This window comes from Patagioenas fasciata, chromosome 35 (assembly GCF_037038585.1).
Source record: "Patagioenas fasciata isolate bPatFas1 chromosome 35, bPatFas1.hap1, whole genome shotgun sequence".
NCBI classification, from domain to species: domain Eukaryota; kingdom Metazoa; phylum Chordata; class Aves; order Columbiformes; family Columbidae; genus Patagioenas; species Patagioenas fasciata.
The window spans coordinates 3,493,647-3,511,621 of NC_092554.1; the positions used below are offsets into that span (position 1 = coordinate 3,493,647).

At 67.2% G+C, this 17,975-nt stretch overlaps 3 protein-coding genes across 5 annotated transcripts; 2 read left to right on the forward strand and 1 right to left on the reverse strand.

The window, feature by feature from the left end:
- The first annotated feature begins 1,726 nt into the window (after window positions 1-1,726).
- ZNF865 (zinc finger protein 865) lies at window positions 1,727-6,634 on the forward strand. The gene is given in 3 exon segments (XM_065859629.2): window positions 1,727-1,822; window positions 2,727-2,833; window positions 2,835-6,634. Coding segments are annotated over 2 exon segments (3,876 nt in total). The 5' UTR covers window positions 1,727-1,822; window positions 2,727-2,737; the 3' UTR covers window positions 6,615-6,634.
- Window positions 6,635-7,873: 1,239 nt separating this feature from the next.
- Window positions 7,874-11,343, reverse strand: LOC139826115 (uncharacterized). Its single transcript, XM_071801067.1, has 4 exons — window positions 11,259-11,343; window positions 10,406-10,617; window positions 9,549-10,363; window positions 7,874-7,903 (listed from the first exon to the last, which is right to left on the reverse strand). The coding sequence occupies exons 1-4, from the start codon at window positions 11,300-11,302 to the stop codon at window positions 7,874-7,876; spliced, it is 1,101 nt and encodes a 366-aa protein (XP_071657168.1). The 5' UTR covers window positions 11,303-11,343.
- Window positions 11,344-11,421: 78 nt separating this feature from the next.
- On the forward strand, window positions 11,422-17,584 carry CCDC106 (coiled-coil domain containing 106). Of its 3 annotated transcripts, none has more exons than XM_071801143.1 (6): window positions 11,428-11,816; window positions 12,252-12,285; window positions 12,419-12,529; window positions 14,124-14,240; window positions 15,746-15,958; window positions 16,974-17,428. In XM_071801143.1, exons 1-6 carry the CDS (start codon window positions 11,526-11,528, stop codon window positions 17,288-17,290), a joined length of 1,083 nt encoding a protein of 360 aa, XP_071657244.1. In that variant the 5' UTR covers window positions 11,428-11,525; the 3' UTR covers window positions 17,291-17,428. The 3 variants fall into 3 exon arrangements, with proteins under 3 accessions (XP_071657243.1, XP_071657244.1, XP_071657242.1); XM_071801141.1 differs by having other exon boundaries at window positions 11,433-11,816; window positions 17,030-17,584; XM_071801142.1 differs by lacking the exon at window positions 14,124-14,240 and having other exon boundaries at window positions 11,422-11,816; window positions 17,030-17,584.
- The last annotated feature ends 391 nt before the right edge of the window (window positions 17,585-17,975 follow it).

Consider the following 17,975-nt stretch of genomic DNA (forward strand, 5'->3'; position numbering starts at 1 on the left):
CCCCCGAACTCCTGGGTCCCCCCCCGAACTCCTGGGTCCCCCCCCCGAACTCCTGGGTCCCTCCCGAACTCCTGGGTCCCCCGAACTCCTGGGTCCCCCCCGAACTCCTGGGTCCCTGTCTCACCGGGGGGGGGGCTGGGGGGGGGCAGCCCGTGTTCCCGCAGGAACTCGTCCAGATCCACGTACTCCAGGTCCCCTCCCCCCCCCGCCCCCCCCCACGCGTGGGGTGGGGGGAGGGGCGGGGGGGTCCCCACGAACGTTCCTCCCGCCGACTCCATCCTGCGGAGGGGGGGGAGGGGAGGGGGGGGACACGAATCACCGGGGCGTCCCCTCCCCCACCCCCCCCTTCATGACACGTGACACGCGTGGGGGGGGCGGGGCGCACGTGCGGGGGTCACGTGGGGAACCCGCCCCCCCCGCCCCAACCCCCACGTGCAGAGTCACCTCGGGTGACCCCGCGGGATTTTCCCACGGTCACCCCCTCCCCCCACCTTGTCCCCCCGCCCGCGTCTCCGTGTCCCCCCCCTCCCCCCCCGTGTCTCCGTGTCCCCCCCCTCCCCCCCCGTGTTCCCCGATCCGCGTCCCCTCCCCCCGCTCCCGGTACCTCCGGCCCCGCCGCCTCCTCCTCATGAAGCGCCCGCGGGGCCGCACGGCGGCGCTGCGCCCCCCCAGGAGGCGTGGCCTCGATAGCCCCGCCCCCATGCACGCCCTCAGCCTATCGCGGCTCTCCCCGCCTGTTGGCCACGCCCCCCCGCGCACGTTGCGCCGCGCTCATTGGTTCCCCCGCCCGGCCCAATCCCCGCCCAGCGTTGCAGGTGTGGCCCCGCCCCTCTCCCTCCTCCAAGCCACGCCCCCCTATGGCGCGCCGCCGCAGCCAATGGGAACGCGGAGGGGGGCGGCGGGGGCGGGGACAGCGGTCACGCGGCGCGGCCATGGGGGCGCTGACCCAGATTTGACCAATGGGGCCGCGGCAGGTGGGCGGGGCCTGACCCAGTTTTGGCCAATGGGGGCTGAGGGGCGGGGAGCACGCGGGGCCGCACGTGCCTGCCCGCGGGGGGGCGGCGAAGCGCGTTAAAGGAGCCGCGCTCTTAGAGCGGCGACGCCCTTAAAAGGGCAACGGTCAGAGTAGCGGGGCCCACGGAGGGACCCCGGCGTTCAGGACCGCCCTGGGGGGGGCCACACACCCCCCGCGACCCCCTCCCGTGTGACAAACGTCACCAAAAAGTGTCGTCCCCCCACGTTCCGCAGCCTCTTGGGGAGGGGGAGGCGGCTCCGGCACCGCCTCCGCTTCCCCTCCGGCCTCCGCCTCACTTCCGCCTCCCAAATCCGCGCCTCTGATTGGCTGCGAGCACCGCCCCCCCATTGCCGCCATTTTTGAAGCGGGCACTGAGGGCCCCGGCCGCCATTCCGGAAGCGGGCAACACTCCCCCACCCCCTCGGGCGCCATCTTGGCTGAGGGCAGCCGCCGCCATCTTGTCTCTCTGCCGGTTGCGGCGCAGCCGCCGCCATCTTGGCCGGAGGCGCTGTCGCCGCCGCGGCGCCATCTTTGATCCGGGCAACGCCGTTTTCCCCGTTTTTCCCCCCATTCTCGTGCCCGTCCCGTTCGGGGGGATCCCTACGGGGGTGGGGGGGGTGTCTTAGTGCCCCCCCCTCAATTCCCGGACGCCTGGGTCCTTTCGCAAAGCCCTGTGGGGCGGGGCGGGGGGGGGTGGGGGGAACTTCCGGTTCCGGCGCGGCCGCTCGGCCCGATCGTGCGGGGGCTCCGGGGAGGCCCCAAAAAACCCCCCCGGGGACCCCAGAAAACGCGCCCGGACTTCCCCAGGTGAGTGACCCCCCCGGACCCCCCTCAAGGAATTAACGGGACCCCAATTTCCCCCCCCCCATTCATTTTTTGGGTGTTTTCCCTCCATTCCCCCCTCAGAACCCCCCAAAAAACCCCAGAGGGACCCCACCTCCCCCCCAGGGCCCCCCCGACCCCCCCGGGCTTAAGCCCCCCCCCCCCCCCCCCCCCAATTAAGGAGACCCCAAAATCCACCCCAAGGGACCCCCCCCGCCCCCCAATTAAAAACCCCAAGGGGACCCCAAAATCCCCCATTTTGGGCCATTTGTCCCCAATTTTCCCCCTCCAGGGCCCCCCCAAAACCCCAAGGGGACCCCAATGCCCCCCACAGGGACCCCCCCCAGACCCCAAAATCGCCCCCCAAACATTAAGGGGACCCCAAAACCCCCCCCTTGTCCTCCCCTAAAGCCCCCAAAGGGGACCCCAAAATCTCCAATTTAGGGCCATTTGTCCCCAATTTCCCCCCACCAGGGTCCCCCCCAAAACCCCAAGGGGACCCCAATGCCCCCCACAGGGACCCCCCCCAGACCCCAACCCCCCCCAAATATTAAGGGGACCCCAAACCCCCCCCTTGTCCTCCCCTAAACCCTCCCAAAGGGGACCCCAAAATCCCCAATTTTGGCCCATTTTGCCCCCTCAACCCCCCCAAAACCCCAAGGGGACCCCAAAACCCCCCCAGGCCCCTGCTATGGTCTAAACCCCTCCCCCCCAAATATTAAGGGGACCCCAAACCCCCCCCCGTCCTCCCCTAAAGCCCCCAAAGGTGCCCCCAAAATCCCCAATTTTGGCCCCTTTTGCCCCCTAAACCCCCCCAAAACCCCAAGGGGACCCCAAACCCCCCCCCAGGACCCCCCCAGGACCCCCTGACCCCTTCTCGTGCCCCCAGGAGCCCCCGCCATGGACGCCCCCCCGGCCGCCGACGACTCCGTGCATTTCCAGCCCTACCCCTTCGACTTCCTCGACTTCCTCACCCACCAGCGCTTCGACCCCCCCGACGCCTACGGGGGGGGGGGGGACCCCAAAACGCTGCCCCCCCCCTTACCCTGCCCCCCCGGCGCCCCCCCCCACTTCGACTTCCCCCCCCCCGCCCCCCCCGCCCCAATTCGATCGCCACCCCCACCCCAAACACAAAGATTTCAAAGCCGAGAGCGCCGCCCCCTCCCCCAAAAAACACGACGGCGGGGGAGGGGCGCCGAGCGGGGGGGGGCTTTACCCCGCCCCCCCCGGCCCCGCGGCGCAGCCCGTCTTTGAAACCGCCGCCTTCCCCCCCCCGCAATGGGGCGTCGTGGACCTTTCCGGCCACCAGCACCTGTTTGGGGGGGTGAAAAGAGGGGGCGGCGCGGCGCCGGTGGCGCCGCCGGGCCAGCAGGAGGCGCCGGGGCGCGGGTGCCTGCGGCGGCTGCGGTGCCTGGTGGAGCGGCGCTTCCCCTGCGGCGTCTGCCCCAAGAGCTTCGCGCAGTCGGCGCAGCTGGCGCGGCACGTCCTGGCGCACGCGGGCGAGCGGCCCCACCGCTGCGGCGCCTGCGGCCGCGCCTACAACCACGTCTCCAGCCTCGTGCGCCACCGGCGCTGCCACCGCCAGCACGGCGACGACGGCACCGCCGGCGGGGTCAACGCGGTGAGTGGGGTCAACCAGGCACCCGACGGGGTCAACCAAGGACTTAATGGGGTCAACGCGGTGAGTGGGGTCAACCAGGGACCCAACGGGGTCAACCAAGGAGCCAACATGGTCAACCAAGGACCTAATGGGGTCAACACGGTGAGCGGGGTCAACCAGGGAACTCAGGGAGTCAACCAGGGAGCCGCTGGGGTCAACCAGGGAACCAATGGAGTCAACCAGGGACCCAATGGCGTCAACGCGGTGAGTGGGGTCAACCAGGGAGCCAATGGGGTCAACCAAGGAACCAATGGAGTCAACCAGGGACCCAACGGGGTCAACGCGTTGAGTGGGGTCAACCAAGGACCTAATGGTGGCAACCAAGGACCTAACGGGGTGAACCGAGGACTCAGTGGGGTCAACCAAGGACCTAATGGGGTCAACCCAGGAGCCAACGGAGTGAACCAAGGACTCAGTGGGGTGAACCAAGGACCTAATGGGGTCAACCATGGAGCCAACGGTGTCAACCAAGGACCTAATGGGGTCAATGTGTTGAGTGGGGTCAACCCAGGAGCCAGCGGTGTCAACCCAGGAGCCGATGGGGTCAGCCAAGGACTCAGTGAGGCCAACACATTGACTGGGGTCAACCAAGGACCTCATGGAGTCAACCAAGGACCCAACGAGGTCAATGCATTGAGTGGGGTCAACCAAGGACTCAATGGTGTCAACCAAGGAGCCAGTGGAGTCAACACATTGACTGGGGTCAAGCAAGGACCCAACGGGGTCAACCAAGGACCAAATGGTGTCAACCAAGGACCCAATGGGGTCAATGCGTTGAGTGGGGTCAACCAAGGACCCAACGCGGTCAACCAAGGGCCCAACACGTTGACTGGGGCCAACGTGGCACCCAACGGGGCCAACCCAACACCCAACGGCGTCAACCCCTTGACTGGGGTCAACGCGGCACCGAACGGCATCAACCCATTGACGGGCGGGGTCAACGCGGCACCCAACGGCATCAACCCATTGACCGTGGTCAACGTGCCGCCCAACGGCGCCAACCCAACGCCCAACTGCGCCCACCCGTTGACCGGGCTCGCCCCAGCGCCCAACGGCGCCGCCCCCCGCGCCGCGCCGCCCGCCGACGGCCCCTTCTCCTGCCCGCTGTGCTGGAAGGTCTTCAAGAAGCCGAGTCACCTCCACCAGCACCAGATCATCCACACGGGCGAGAAGCCGTTCGCCTGCGCCGTGTGCGCCAAGAGCTTCAACCGCCGCGAGAGCCTCACGCGCCACGTCAAGACGCACGCCGGGGGGCGCCGGCGCGTGCCGTGCCCCGTCTGCGGCAAGGAGTTCCGCGACCCCGCGTACCTGCTGCGCCACCAGAGCGCCCACACCGGCCAGCGGCCCCGCTACAAGTGCGAGGCCTGCGGCAAGGCCTACGCCGCCCCACAGAGCCTCCTGCGCCACCGGCAGGTCCACGCCGGGCCCAAGGGCGCCGCCGCGGCGGGGACGGCGGGTTCCGGCGGCCCCAGGGGCTTTGCCGGCGTCTACGCCGCGTTGGAAGGGGACGCCAAGAGCGGCGACGTCACCGGTGCCTTCCTGAAGCCCAGCGACGTCACCGGCGGGTTGTTAAAGCCCAACGACATCACCGGTGGGTTATTAAGACCCAACGACATCACCAGTGGTTTATTGAAGCCCAACGACATCATCAGTGGGTTATTGAAGCCCAGCGACATCATCGGTGGTTTATTGAAGCCCAACGACATCGCCGGCGCCTTCCCGAAGCCGAACGACGTCGTCGGTGGCTTCTTGGTGACATTGGGGAAGCCGAACGACGTCACCGGGACCTTCCTGAAGCCGAACGACGTCGTCGGCAGCTTCGCCTTGATGGCGGGGAAACCCGGCGACGCGACCGGCGCCTTCTCCAAGCCAGCGCCGGGGAAGCTCGGCGACCCCCCCGGCACCGCGCCAAAGGCGGGCGACGCCGCGACGGCCGCGCCGGGGCGCAGCTTCGGCTGCGGGACCTGCGGCCGCGCGTTCGGGCGGCGCGAGACGCTGAAGCGGCACCAGCGCATCCACACGGGCGAGAAGCCGCACCAGTGCGCCGTGTGCGGGAAGCGCTTCCGCGAGTCCTTCCACCTCAGCAAGCACCACGTGGTGCACACGCGCGAGCGCCCCTACCGCTGCGAGCTCTGCGGCAAAACCTTCGGCTACCCCCAGAGCCTCACGCGCCACAAGCAGATCCACCGGCTCCCGCTGCCCTGCGGCTTCGGGGGCCCGGACCCCGCGCCGGCGCCGCCCCCCGAGCTCGGCTACGGCTGCGGCGAGTGCGGCGAGCGCTTCCCGGACCTGCTGCGCGCGCTCAGCCACAAGGAGGCGCACGCGGGCGAGCGGCCGTACGGCTGCGACGCCTGCGGCAAAGCCTTCGGCTTCATCGAGAACCTCATGTGGCACAAGCTGGCGCACCAAACCGCCCCCGAGGCGGCGCCGGCGCCGGCTCCGCCGCCCCCGGAGAGCGCGGCGCCCGAGGAGCCGCCGGTGGTGCCGAGCGGCGAGCGCTTCCCCTGCGGCACCTGCGGCCAGACCTTCAAGCACTTCCTGGCGCTGGTGACCCACAAGTACGTGCACCTGGTGCGGCGCGCGCTGGGCTGCGCCGTGTGCGGCCGCCGCTTCGCCGGCGCCTACGACCTCCTCCTGCACCGGCGCCGGCACCTCCGCAAGCGCCACTTCGGCTGCTCCGTGTGCGGGAAGCGCTTCTGGGAGGCGGCGCTGCTGCTGCGGCACCAGCGCTGCCACGGCGAGGGGCGCCCGTTCCGCTGCGGCGTCTGCGGCCGCGGGTTCCTGCGCTCCTGGTGCCTGCGGCAGCACAAGGTGGTGCACACCGGCGAGCGCGCCTATCGCTGCGCCCTGTGCGCCAAGCGCTTCGCCCAATCCTCCGGCCTGGCCGAGCACCAGCGGCTCCACGCGGCGCCGCGGCCCCGGCGCTGCCAGACCTGCGGCAAGAGCTTCCGCTACCGCTCCAACCTCCTGGAGCACCGGCGCGGGCACCTGGGCGAGCGCGTCTACCGCTGCGAGCGCTGCGGAAAGAGCTTCTTCTACCTCTCGTCCATCCTGCGGCACCAGCGCGCGCACGCCGGGGCGGGGAGGGGGCGCCGGGGGGAGGGGGCGGGGCTGTGAGGTGGGGGGGAGGGGACGAGGGGGGTGACGGGGGCGGCGGAGCTCGGGGCGGCTCGTTTCGGTGCGATGGGGCTCAGAATGGCTCGTTTTGGTGCGATGGGGCTCAGGACGGCTCGTTTCGGTGCAATGGGGCTCGGGGCGGCTCGTTTCGGTGCAACGAAGGTCAGTGTTGGTCATCGTGGTTCAACGAGGGTCAACGTGGGTCGTTGTGGTTCAATGAAGCTCAGAACGGCTCGTTTTGGGTCAACAATGGTCAACGTGGCCCATCGTGGTTCAACAAGGCTCAGAACGGCTCGTTTTGGTTCAACGAAGCTCAGAACGGCTCGTTTTGGTGCAGCAAAGGTCAACGTGGGTCGTTGTGGTTCAATGAAGCTCAAACCGGCTCATTTTGGTGCAATGAACATCAGCGTGGCCCATTGTGGTTCAACAAGGCTCAGAACGGCTCGTTTTGGTGCAACGAAGGTCGTCGTTGTGGTTCAATGAAGCTCAAACCAGCTCGTTTTGGTTCAGCGATGGTCAACGTAACTTGTTTTGGTTCAGTGACGCTCAGAACGGCTCGTTTTGGTGCAACAAAGGCCAACGTGCCCCATTGTGGTTCAACGAAGGTCATTGTGGCTCATTTTGGTGCAACAAGGCTCGGAACGGCTCGTTTTGGTGCAACGATGGTCAACGTGGCCCATCATGGTTCAACAAGGCTCAGAACGGCTCGTTTTGTTCAACGAAGGTCAAACAAGCTCGTTTTGGTTCAACGAAGGTCAACGTGGCTCGTTTTGGTGCAACGAAGTTGAAAATACCTCGTTTTGGTGCAGCGACGGTCAACGTGGCCCATGGTGGTTCAATGACGCTCAGAACAGCTCGTTTTGGTTCATTGAAGCTCAGAACGGCTCGTTTTGGTGCAACGGAGGTCACCGTGGGTCGTTGTGGTTCAACCAAGGCCCATGTGGCCCATTGTGGTTCAGCAAAGGTCACCGTGACTCGTTTTGGTGCAGAAAACCCCAACGTGGCCAATCGTGGTTCAGAGAAGCTCAAAGCAGCCGGTTTGGTGCCACGGGACGCGGCCCAACGGACACACGGACACACGGACACCCCCCGTGCCCCCCGGACGCCTGGGTCCCCCCCACGGCCCCCGCAAACCCCGCCCCCGTTGCTGTGTGAAGGGGCCCCGAAGCGGGAGGGGTGGCCCCGCCCCTCGGGGGGGTGGGCGGGGCCGGGGTGGGCGGGGCCGGGGCGGGGCCGGGTGTACAGAACAAGGTCCGGCATTAAAGTGTGGATGCGAGCGGGGGAGGGGCCTGCGTGGTGGGGGAGGGGCCTGCGTGGTGGGGGAGGGGCCGGGGGGGTGGCCAATGGGGGGGTTGGTTGGGTGGTCAGTGGGTTGGTTGGTTGGGTGATGGGTTGGTTGGTTGGTTGATGGTTGGTTGATGAGTTAACTGGTTGGTTGGTTAATTGGTTGGTTGGTTGATGGGTTGGTTGGACCATGGGTTGGTTGGTTGGTTGATGGGTTGGTTGGTTAATAGGTGGGTGGGTTAGTTCATTGGTTGATGGGTGGGTTGATCAGTTAATTGGTTGGTTGGTTAATTCTTCGGTTAATGGGTTGGTTGGTCGATGGGTGGGTTGGTTGATGGGTGGGTTGATTGGTTAATTGGTTGGTTGGTTAATTCTTCGGTTAATGGGTTGGCTGGTCGATGGGTGGGTTGGTTGATGGGTGGGTTGATTGGTTAATTGGTTGGTTGGTTGACGGATTGGTTGGACCATGGGTTGGTTGGTTGGTCGATGGGTGGGTTGATTAGTTCATTAATTCATTGGTTGGTTAATGGGTTGGTTGGTCGATGGGTGGGTTGGTTGGTCAATGGGTGGGTTGGTTGGTCAATGGGTTGGTTGGTTGGTCAATGGGTGGGTTGGTTGGTCAATGGGTGGGTTGGCTGGTCAATGGGTTGGTTGGTTGGACCATGGGTTGGTTGGTTGGTCAGTGGGTTGGTTGGTTGGTCAATGGGTGGGTTGGTTGGTCAATGGGTGGGTTGGTTGGTTGTTGGATTGATTAGTTGGGTTATAAGTGGGCTGGTTGGTCAATGGGTGGGTTGATTAGTTAGTTGATGGTTGGTCAATGGTTGAACAGCCAATGGGATGGGGGGGGGGGGCGTGGTCCTCAGGTGCCCGTTCCCCATTGGCCGCTGCTTTTGGGGCCGTCACCAACCCGAACGACCCAACGAGAAAAACCAACCCTGCAGATTTTAATTGGAATAATTACAAAACAGCCCCAACCCAACGACGTCGCGCGGGACCGGGGGAGGGGCAGCGGCGGCACCGGCGGCACCGGGAGCCACGAGGCCTCCGTGTCCCCAGCCCTGGGCCTCGAGGTGACCCCCATGGCCAACGTGTCCCCGTGATGAGCCCCATGGGCACCAACTCTCTATGGTTGACTCCCATGGCCACCATCTCCCTGCAATGACCCCCATGGCCACCATCTCCCCATGATGACCCCCATGGCCACCAACTCTCCATGGTTGACCCCCATGGCCACCAACTCTTCTTGGTTGACCCCCATGGCCACCACGTCCCCGTGATGACCCCCAAGGCCACCACATCCCCATGGTGACCCCTATGGCCACCAACTCTTCTTGGTTGACCCTCATGGCCACCATGTCCCCATGGTGACCCCCATGGCCACCAACTCTTCTTGGTTGACCCCCATGGCCACCAACTCTCCATGATGACCCCCATGGCCACCAACTCTCCATGGTTGACCCCCATGGCCACCAACTCTTCTTGGTTGACCCCCATGGCCACCACGTCCCCACAATGACCCCCATGGCCACCACCCCTCCTCAATTGACCCCCACAGCCCCTCCCTCCCTCCCCCACCCCCCCTCACATCCCCGCCCCCCTCCCCTCCCCCTTCCCCCCCCTCCTCCTCCTGGCCGCGTCCCCCTCCCCCACCCTCAGCGGGCAGCGCGGCCACGCCGCCGCCCCCTCCCCCGCCTCGCGGTGGCCGCGCCGGAGGCCGCGGGGGCCGGGCCGGGCCCGGTGCGTGCGCCGGTGCCGCTCCAGGTGCGACGGGCGCTTGAAGCCCTTCCCGCACGCCCGGCACACGTGCGGCTTCAGCGGCGAGTGGCTGATGCTGTGGCGCCGCAGGTAGGACAGGTACGCGAACGCGCGGCCGCACACGGCGCACGCGAAGGGACAGCGCCGGGGACGCGGCCCCGGGGACGGCGGGGACACGGTGGCGGCGTCACAGCCCCCCGGTGGCATCGGTGTCGTGGTGGTGGTGTCACAGCCCCCCGGTGGCATCGGTGTCGTGGTGGCGGCGTCACGGGTCCCCGGTGGCATGGGTGGCACGGTGGCGGTGTCACAGGTCCCTGGTGGCATCAGCATCGTGGTGACGGCGTCACGGGTCCCCAGTGGCATCGGTGGCACGGTGGTGACATCACAGCCCCCCGGTGGCATTGGCATCGTGGTGGTGGCGTCACAGCCCCCTGGTGGCATTGGTGTCATGGTGGTGGCGTCACAGCTCCCCGGTGGCATCAGCATCATGGTGGTGACATCACAGCCCCCCGGTGGCATGGGTGGCGTGGTGGTGGCATCACATGTCCCCGGTGGCATTGGCGGCGCGGTCACCATTGGGTTATGGGTCCCTGGGGGTGGCGTCCTCGTCGTTGTCATCACATTGGTGTTGGGGGTCCCCGGTGGCATTGTCATGGTCACGGTGGCATCGCGGGTCCCCAATGTCATTGTCATTGTCATGGTGGCATCGCGGGTCCCCGGTGTCATCGTGGCCGTGGTCACGGTTGGGCTGTGGGTCCCCGGTGTTGCTGTCGTTGTCCTGTTGGTGTCGCGGGTCCCCGGTGTCCCCGTTGTGGTGCTGTCCCATGTCCCCGGTGTCCCCGTCGTGCTGCTGTCCCAGGTCTCCGGTGTCACCGTTGTCCCCCCGGGCTCGGCCACCAGCACCGTGTAGGGAACCCCCTGGGTGTCGATCAGGAGGTAGCGGGTGCGGGGGGGGGACGGGCGGCTGTGGGGAGAGGAGGGGGGTTATGGGGGTCCCGGACGCCTGGGTCCCCGGGGCTATGGGGGGTTATGGGGGTCCCGGACGCCTGGGTCCCCGGGGCTATGGGGGGTTATGGGGGTCCCGGACGCCTGGGTCCCCGGGGCTATGAGGGGTTATGGGGGTCCCGGACGCCTGGGTCCCCGGGGCTATGGGGGGTTATGGGGGTCCCGGACGCCTGGGTCCCCGGGGATATGGGGGGGGGGTTAGGGGGGTCCCGGACGCCTGGGTCCCTGGGGCTATGGGGGGTTATGGGGGTCCCGGATGCCTGGGTCCCCGGGGCTATGGGGCGTTATGGGGGTCCCGGACGCCTGGGTCCCCGGGGATATGGGGGGGGGGTTAGGGGGGTCCCGGACGCCTGGGTCCCTGGGGCTATGGGGGGTTATGGGGGTCCCGGACGCCTGGGTCCCTGGGGCTATGGGGGTTATGGGGGTCCCGGACGCCTGGGTCCCCGGGGATATGGGGGGGTTACGGAGGGAGGGGCCGGACGCCTGGGTTCCCAGTGGGGGCGGATACGTGGGTCCCAGGGTAGGGGGGGTTATGGGGGTCCCGGCCGCCTGGGTCCCCCGGGCTATGGGGCAGCCCCGGGGGTCCCGTCCCCCCGTTACCTCCCGGCGCCTCCGCGCCCCGGGTCCCCCCGCGGGCCCTTCATGGGGCCCCGATCGCGTCGCGGCGTCTCCGGTTGGGGGGGGGGGGGGGTGTCCGGGTCCCCGGGCCCGGTTTTGGGGGGGGGGAACCGGCCGGGGGGGTCCGGGGGGTCGGTCCGCGCCGGTGTCGCAGCGTTTGGCGTCCGGGGGGAAACGCCGCGTGTAGACCGGTTCCTACCCCCCCCAACCAGCCCAGCGCGCCCCACGGGGGGGACGCGGGGCTGGTGAATGTGCCCCCCCCAACCCCCCCATCTGTGTCCCCCCCACCCCGAGAAAATCCCCCAAAACCGCTCCCCGCCCACACGGGGGGGGGTGGGGTGGGGGGGGGTTTTCGCCTCCGCTCACGGTTGGCTCTTTGGCGACGCCCCCCAGGCGCCGCCTTTCCCTCCTTCGCTTTTCCCCCGCCCTCGGAATTTCGCCCCGGTCCCTGCGCCCAAGCGCGGGGGCGGGCGGCGCCTCAGGGAGCGTCGCGAAACTCCCGCCCCGCAGCGCAGCCGAAAAACACCCCCGGGGCTGGAGGTGGGGGGGGGGGGGGGTGGCTGTTTTTGGGGTGCGGGTGCAAAAAAGGAGGGGGGGGGCGGAATTATTTGGGGGGGGGGCGGATTGGGGAGTCCCCCCGCTGTCCCCCAGCGGTGTCGCCGTTTCGCTGTCGCGACCCCCCCGCTGGGTTTTTGGCGACGGTCCCTGCGCGGGCGGGGCCGCTGCGGCGGGCGCGGAGCGGGGTGAGCGCGGCCCCCTGAACAGGGACCCCCCCAAAATACGGACCCCCCCAAAACAGGGACCCCCCCCCCCAAATAATAGGGAGTCCCCCCAATCCACCCCCCCCCATAGGCCCCCCCCGACCCGCCATTTTCTGGGGGGCGGTCCCGTTTTCTGGGGGGTCCCCGGGGTTTGGGGAGGGGGGGTCCCTATTTTGGGGGGGTCCCCAATGACCCCCCCGTGTGTGCCCCCCAGGTCCCCGCTATGGCCGAGCGGCGTCGCCGAACAGGTACGGGGGGGGGGGACAAGGGACATTTGGGGAGGGGGGGGACACGCTGTGGGGGGCAGGGCCATGGGGGGAGGGGTGGGGGGGTCAGGGGGGTTTGGGGACATTGTGACCCCCCCCGTGTCCCCCCCCCCAGTGAAAAAGGACGAAGAGGCCTCGGATCCGCCGCCCCCCCCGGAGCAGCCCCTCCCCCACCGCGACCCCCCCCTCTGCTGCGGCTTCGGGGCCCCCCCGAGCGGATACGAAGGTGGGGGAGGGGGCGCTCGGACGCCCGGGTCCCTCTTTGGGGGTGGGGGGGGGGGGTCCCGGCCACCTGGGTCCCTCTTTGGGGGTGGGGAGGGGGGGGGCCCGAACACCTGGGTCCCTTTTTTGGGGTGGGAGGGGGGGAGGCCCGAACACCTGGGTCCCTTTTTTGGGGTGGGGGGTGGGGAGGGCCCGAACACCTGGGTCCCTTTTTGGAGGGGGAGGGCGTCCCGTGTGCCTGGGTCCTGGTGCCTGTCCCCATGTCCCCACTGATGTCCCCATGGTGTCCCCAGTGTCCCCAGGGCTGCAGGTGTCCCCCTGTCCCCATGGTGTCCCCAATGTCCCCACATCCCCCTGTCCCCATGGTGTCCCCCCTGTCCCCCTGTCCCCATGGTGTCCCCAATGTCCCCACGTCCCCATGGTGTCCCCAATGTCCCCCTGTCCCCATGGTGTCCCCAAGTCCCCCTGTCCCCATGGTGTCCCCAATGTCCCCCTGTCCCCATGGTGTCCCCCCTGTCCCCTTGTCCCCATGGTGTCCCCAAGTCCCCCTGTCCCCATGGTGTCCCCAATGTCCCCCATGTCCCCATGGTGTCCCCAATGTCCCCCTGTCCCCATGGTGTCCTCAATGTCCCCATGTCCCCATGGTGTCCCCAATGTCCCCACATCCCCCTGTCCCCATGGTGTCCCCAATGTCCCCCCTGTCCCCATGGTGTCCCCAAGTCCCCCTGTCCCCATGGTGTCCCCAATGTCCCCATGGTGTCCCCGATGTCCCCACGTCCCCATGGTGTCCCCAAGTCCCCCTGTCCCCATGGTGTCCCCAAGTCCCCCTGTCCCCATGGTGTCCCCAATGTCCCCCATGTCCCCATGGTGTCCCCAAGGTCCCCAGGGCTGCAGATGTCCCCCTGTCCCCACGGTGTCCCCAATGTCCTCATGTCCCCATGGTGTCCTCAATGTCCCCCCTGTCCCCCTGTCCCCATGGTGTCCCCAAGTCCCCCTGTCCCCATGGTGTCCTCAATGTCCCCCCTGTCCCCATGGTGTCCCCAAGTCCCCACGTCCCCATGATGTCCCCAAGTCCCCCTGTCCCCATGGTGTCCCCAAGTCCCCACGTCCCCATGGTGTCCCCAAGTCCCCACGTCCCCATGGTGTCCCCATGTCCCCAGGGCTGCAGGTGGCCCTGATGTCCCCCTGTCCCCATGGTGTCCTCAATGTCCCCCATGTCCCCATGGTGTCCCCAAGTCCCCCTGTCCCCATGGTGTCCTCAATGTCCCCACGTCCCCATGGTGTCCCCAAGTCCCCCTGTCCCCATGGTGTCCCCAATGTCCCCACGTCCCCATGGTGTCCCCAAGTCCCCACGTCCCCATGATGTCCCCAAGTCCCCCTGTCCCCATGGTGTCCCCAAGTCCCCCTGTCCCCATGGTGTCCCCAATGTCCCCACGTCCCCATGGTGTCCCCAAGTCCCCACGTCCCCATGGTGTCCCCAAGTCCCCCTGTCCCCATGGTGTCCTCAATGTCCCCACGTCCCCATGGTGTCCCCAAGTCCCCCTGTCCCCATGGTGTCCCCAAGTCCCCACGTCCCCATGGTGTCCCCACGTCCCCAGGGCTGCAGGTGGCCCTGGCGCGCTGCTCGTGGCTCCAGCGCCGCGTGGAGGAGCTGGAGGAGGAGCGAGATTTCCTGAGGAGGCAGCTGGAGGCCTTCGTCACCCAGCGGGGACACGGTGACACTGGGGACAGCGGGGACGTGGCGGGTGTTCGGGACAATGGGGGGACATGGGGGTGCTGGGGGCACGGGGACACTGGGGACAGTGGGGACATGGGGGGAATGGGGACATGGGGACAATGGGGAGACATGGGGGGTGTTGGGAACACGGTGACACTGGGGACAATGGGGACATGGGGGATGTTGGGGGCACGGGGACACTGGGGACAATGGGGGGTTTGGGATAATGGGGAGACATGGGGGGGATTGGGGACATGGTGACACTGGGGACAGCAGGGGGACAATGGGGACAACGGGGGGATTGGGGACAATGGGGGGAGATGGGGGGTTTGGGGACACGGAGATTGGGGACAACAGGGGCACAATGAGGACAATGGGGAGACATGGGGGGGACTGGGGACATGGTGATAGTGGGGACAACGGGGGGTTTGGGGACAATGGGGGGACATGGGGGTTTTGGGGACACAGTGACACATGGGGGCTACTGGGGACATGAGGGATATTGGGGACATGGGGGATATTGGGGACAATGGGAAGATGCAGGGGATATTGGGGATATGGGGACATTGGGGACACTGGGGACATTGGGGACACAGGGGGGATATGGGGGATATGAGGGGGATCAGGGTGATGGGGGGACATGGGGACATTTGGGATATTGGGGACATGGGGACATTGCGGGGTTATTTGGGACATGGGGGATATAGGACAGTGGTGTCACTGGTGTCCCAGTGCCATTGGTGTCACCGTGTCCCTGGTGTCCCGGTGTCATTGGTGTCCCTGGTGTCCCAGTGCCATTGGTGTCACCGTGTCCCTGTTGTCCCGGTGTCATTGGTGTCACCGTGTCCCTGGTGTCCCAGTGCCATTGGTGTCACCGTGTCCCTGGTGCCATTGGTGTCACTGCGTCCTTGGTGTCCCAGTGCCATTGGTGTCACCGTGTCCCTGGTGTCCCAGTGCCATTGGTGTCACCGTGTCCCTGGTTTCCCGGTGTCATTGGTGTCCCTGGTGTCCCAGTGCCATTGGTGTCACCGTGTCCCTGTTGTCCCGGTGTCATTGGTGTCACCGTGTCCCTGGTGTCCCAGTGCCATTGGTGTCACCGTGTCCCTGGTGCCATTGGTGTCACTGCGTCCTTGGTGTCCCAGTGCCATTGGTGTCACCGTGTCCCTGGTGTCCCGGTGTCATTGGTGTCACCGTGTCCCTGGTGTCCCAGTGCCATTGGTGTCACTGTGTCCCTGGTGCCAGTGGTGTCACCGTGTCCCTGGTGTCCCGGTGTCATTGGTGTCACCGTGTCCCTGGTGTCCCTGGTGCCATTGGTGTCACCGTGTCCTTGGTGTCCCAGTGCCATTGGTGTCAGTGGTGTCACCGTGTCCCTGGTGTCCCAGTGCCATTGGTGTCACCGTGTCCCTGGTGTCCCGGTGTCATTGGTGTCCCTGGTGTCCCAGTGCCATTGGTGTCACTGTGTCACTGGTGCCATTGGTGTCACCATGTCCCTGGTGTCCCCAGGTCCCCGCGGGGCCCGTTCGAAGGCTCCGGCGCGCCGGGGGGGCCCCTGGGAGGGCACGGACTCCGACAGCGTCACCGCGTCCCCGGGGCCCTCGGACGACGGGGACAACGGGGACACCGCGGACACCGGGGACACCGCGGACACCGAGCGGCGGCGCCACCAACCCCGACCCCCCCGGGGACGCGTCCCCAGGACACGAGAGAGACAGCGAGGTGAGCGGGATGGGACAGACGGGGGACGTGGGGACACTGGGGGCATTGGGGACGTGGGGACACTGGGGACAGGGGGACAATGGGGACACTGGGGGCATTGGGGACAGGGGGACAATGGGGACACTGGGGGCATTGGGGACAGGGGGACACTGGGGACATGGGGACAGGGGGACATTGGGGACACCGGGGGCACTGGGGATGTGGGGACACTGGGGACATCAGGGACATGGGGACACTGGGGGCATTGGGGACAGGGGGACATTGGGGACACTGGGGGCATTGGGGACCCGGGGACACTGGGGACATGGGAACAGGGGGACACTGGAGGCATCAGGGGCATGGGGACACTGGGGATGTGTGGAAACCCTGTGTGTCCCCTGGCCCTCTGTCCCTTGTCCCCATTGCCCCCAATGTCCCCATTGCCCCCAATGTCCCCAATGTCCCCAACACCCCCAATGTCCCCAACGCCCCCAACGCCCCCGCTGTCCCCAACACCCCCGCTGTCCCCAACACCCCCACTGTCCCCAACGCCCCCAACAGCCCCAACGCCCCCAACACCCCCAAGACCCCCACTGTCCCCAACACCCACAGTGTCCCCAACACCCCCAGCACCCCCATTGTCCCCAACACCCCCATTGTCCCCAACACCCCCGCTGTCCCCAACACCCCCAACACCCCCATTGTCCCCAACACCCCCAACACCCCCACTGTCCCCAACACCCCCACTGTCCCCAACGCCCCCAACAGCCCCAACGCCCCCAACACCCCCAAGACCCCCACTGTCCCCAACACCCACAGTGTCCCCAACACCCCCAGCACCCCCATTGTCCCCAACACCCCCATTGTCCCCAACACCCCCGCTGTCCCCACCACCCCCATTGTCCCCACCACCCCCACTGTCCCCAACACCCCCAACACCCCCATTGTCCCCAACACCCCCGCTGTCCCCAACACCCCCACCACCCGCGCTGTCCCCAGCGCCCCCAACGCGCCGCGGTCCCCGCTGTCCCCGCAGTGCGCGACGCGGACGGGGTGCTCTCGCGCTACAAGCGCATCCTGCGCACGTTCCAGCGGGTGCAGAGCATGAGCCGCGCCTTCGCCCACCACGGCGTGGACCGCAACACCGTGGCGCTCACCGTGCCCATCGCCGAGCTGGCGCTGGTGGCGCCGGACAAGCTGGCGCAGGTGGGGACGTTCGACCCGCGCCGCGAGCGCCTCCTCGAGTACTCGCGCCGCTGCTTCCTGGCGCTCGACCCCGACACCCTGCAGAAGGTGCAGGCGCTCAAGAAGAGCAAGCTCCTGCTCCCCATCACCTACCGCTTCAAGCGGTAGAGACTGGGGGGGCACGGGACCCCCGGTGCAAGGTGGGAGCCCCCAGAACCCACCCAAACTGCCCCAAACTCCTCCAGGTACCTACAAGAAGTTGGGACCCCAAGGAACCCAACTGGGACCCCCCATGTCCGTCCATGTCCTTCCAGATCCTCTACAAGAGAATGGGAACCCCCAGACCCCCATAATCCCAGACAGGAGCCCCAAACCCAACTGGGACCCCCCATGTCCCCCCAGATCCTCTACAAGAGGATGGGAACCCCCAGACCCCCATAATCCCAGATGGGACCCCCCAGGACCCCAAAATCCAAGACAGGACCCCCTGTGTCCCCCCAGATCCCCTACAAGGGGATGGGAACCCCCAGACCCCCCAAACCCACCCATGTCCTCACAAGAAGTTGGGACCCCAAGGAACCCAACTGGGACCCCCCATGTCCTCCCAGATCCTCTACAAGAGGATGGGACCCCCCAGACCCCCATAATCCCAGACGGGACCCCCAGACCCCCCGTACCCAGACAGGGCCCCCCAAGCCCCCCAAACTCCCCCAGTTCCCCACAACAACGTGGGACCCCCAGACCCCAACTGGGACCCCCTTGTGTCACCCCCTATGTCTTGGAACCCCCTCAGCGGCCCAAAAGCCAACGAGGACCCCCGTGTGTAACCCCAGGAGGGAAAAAGGACAAAAAC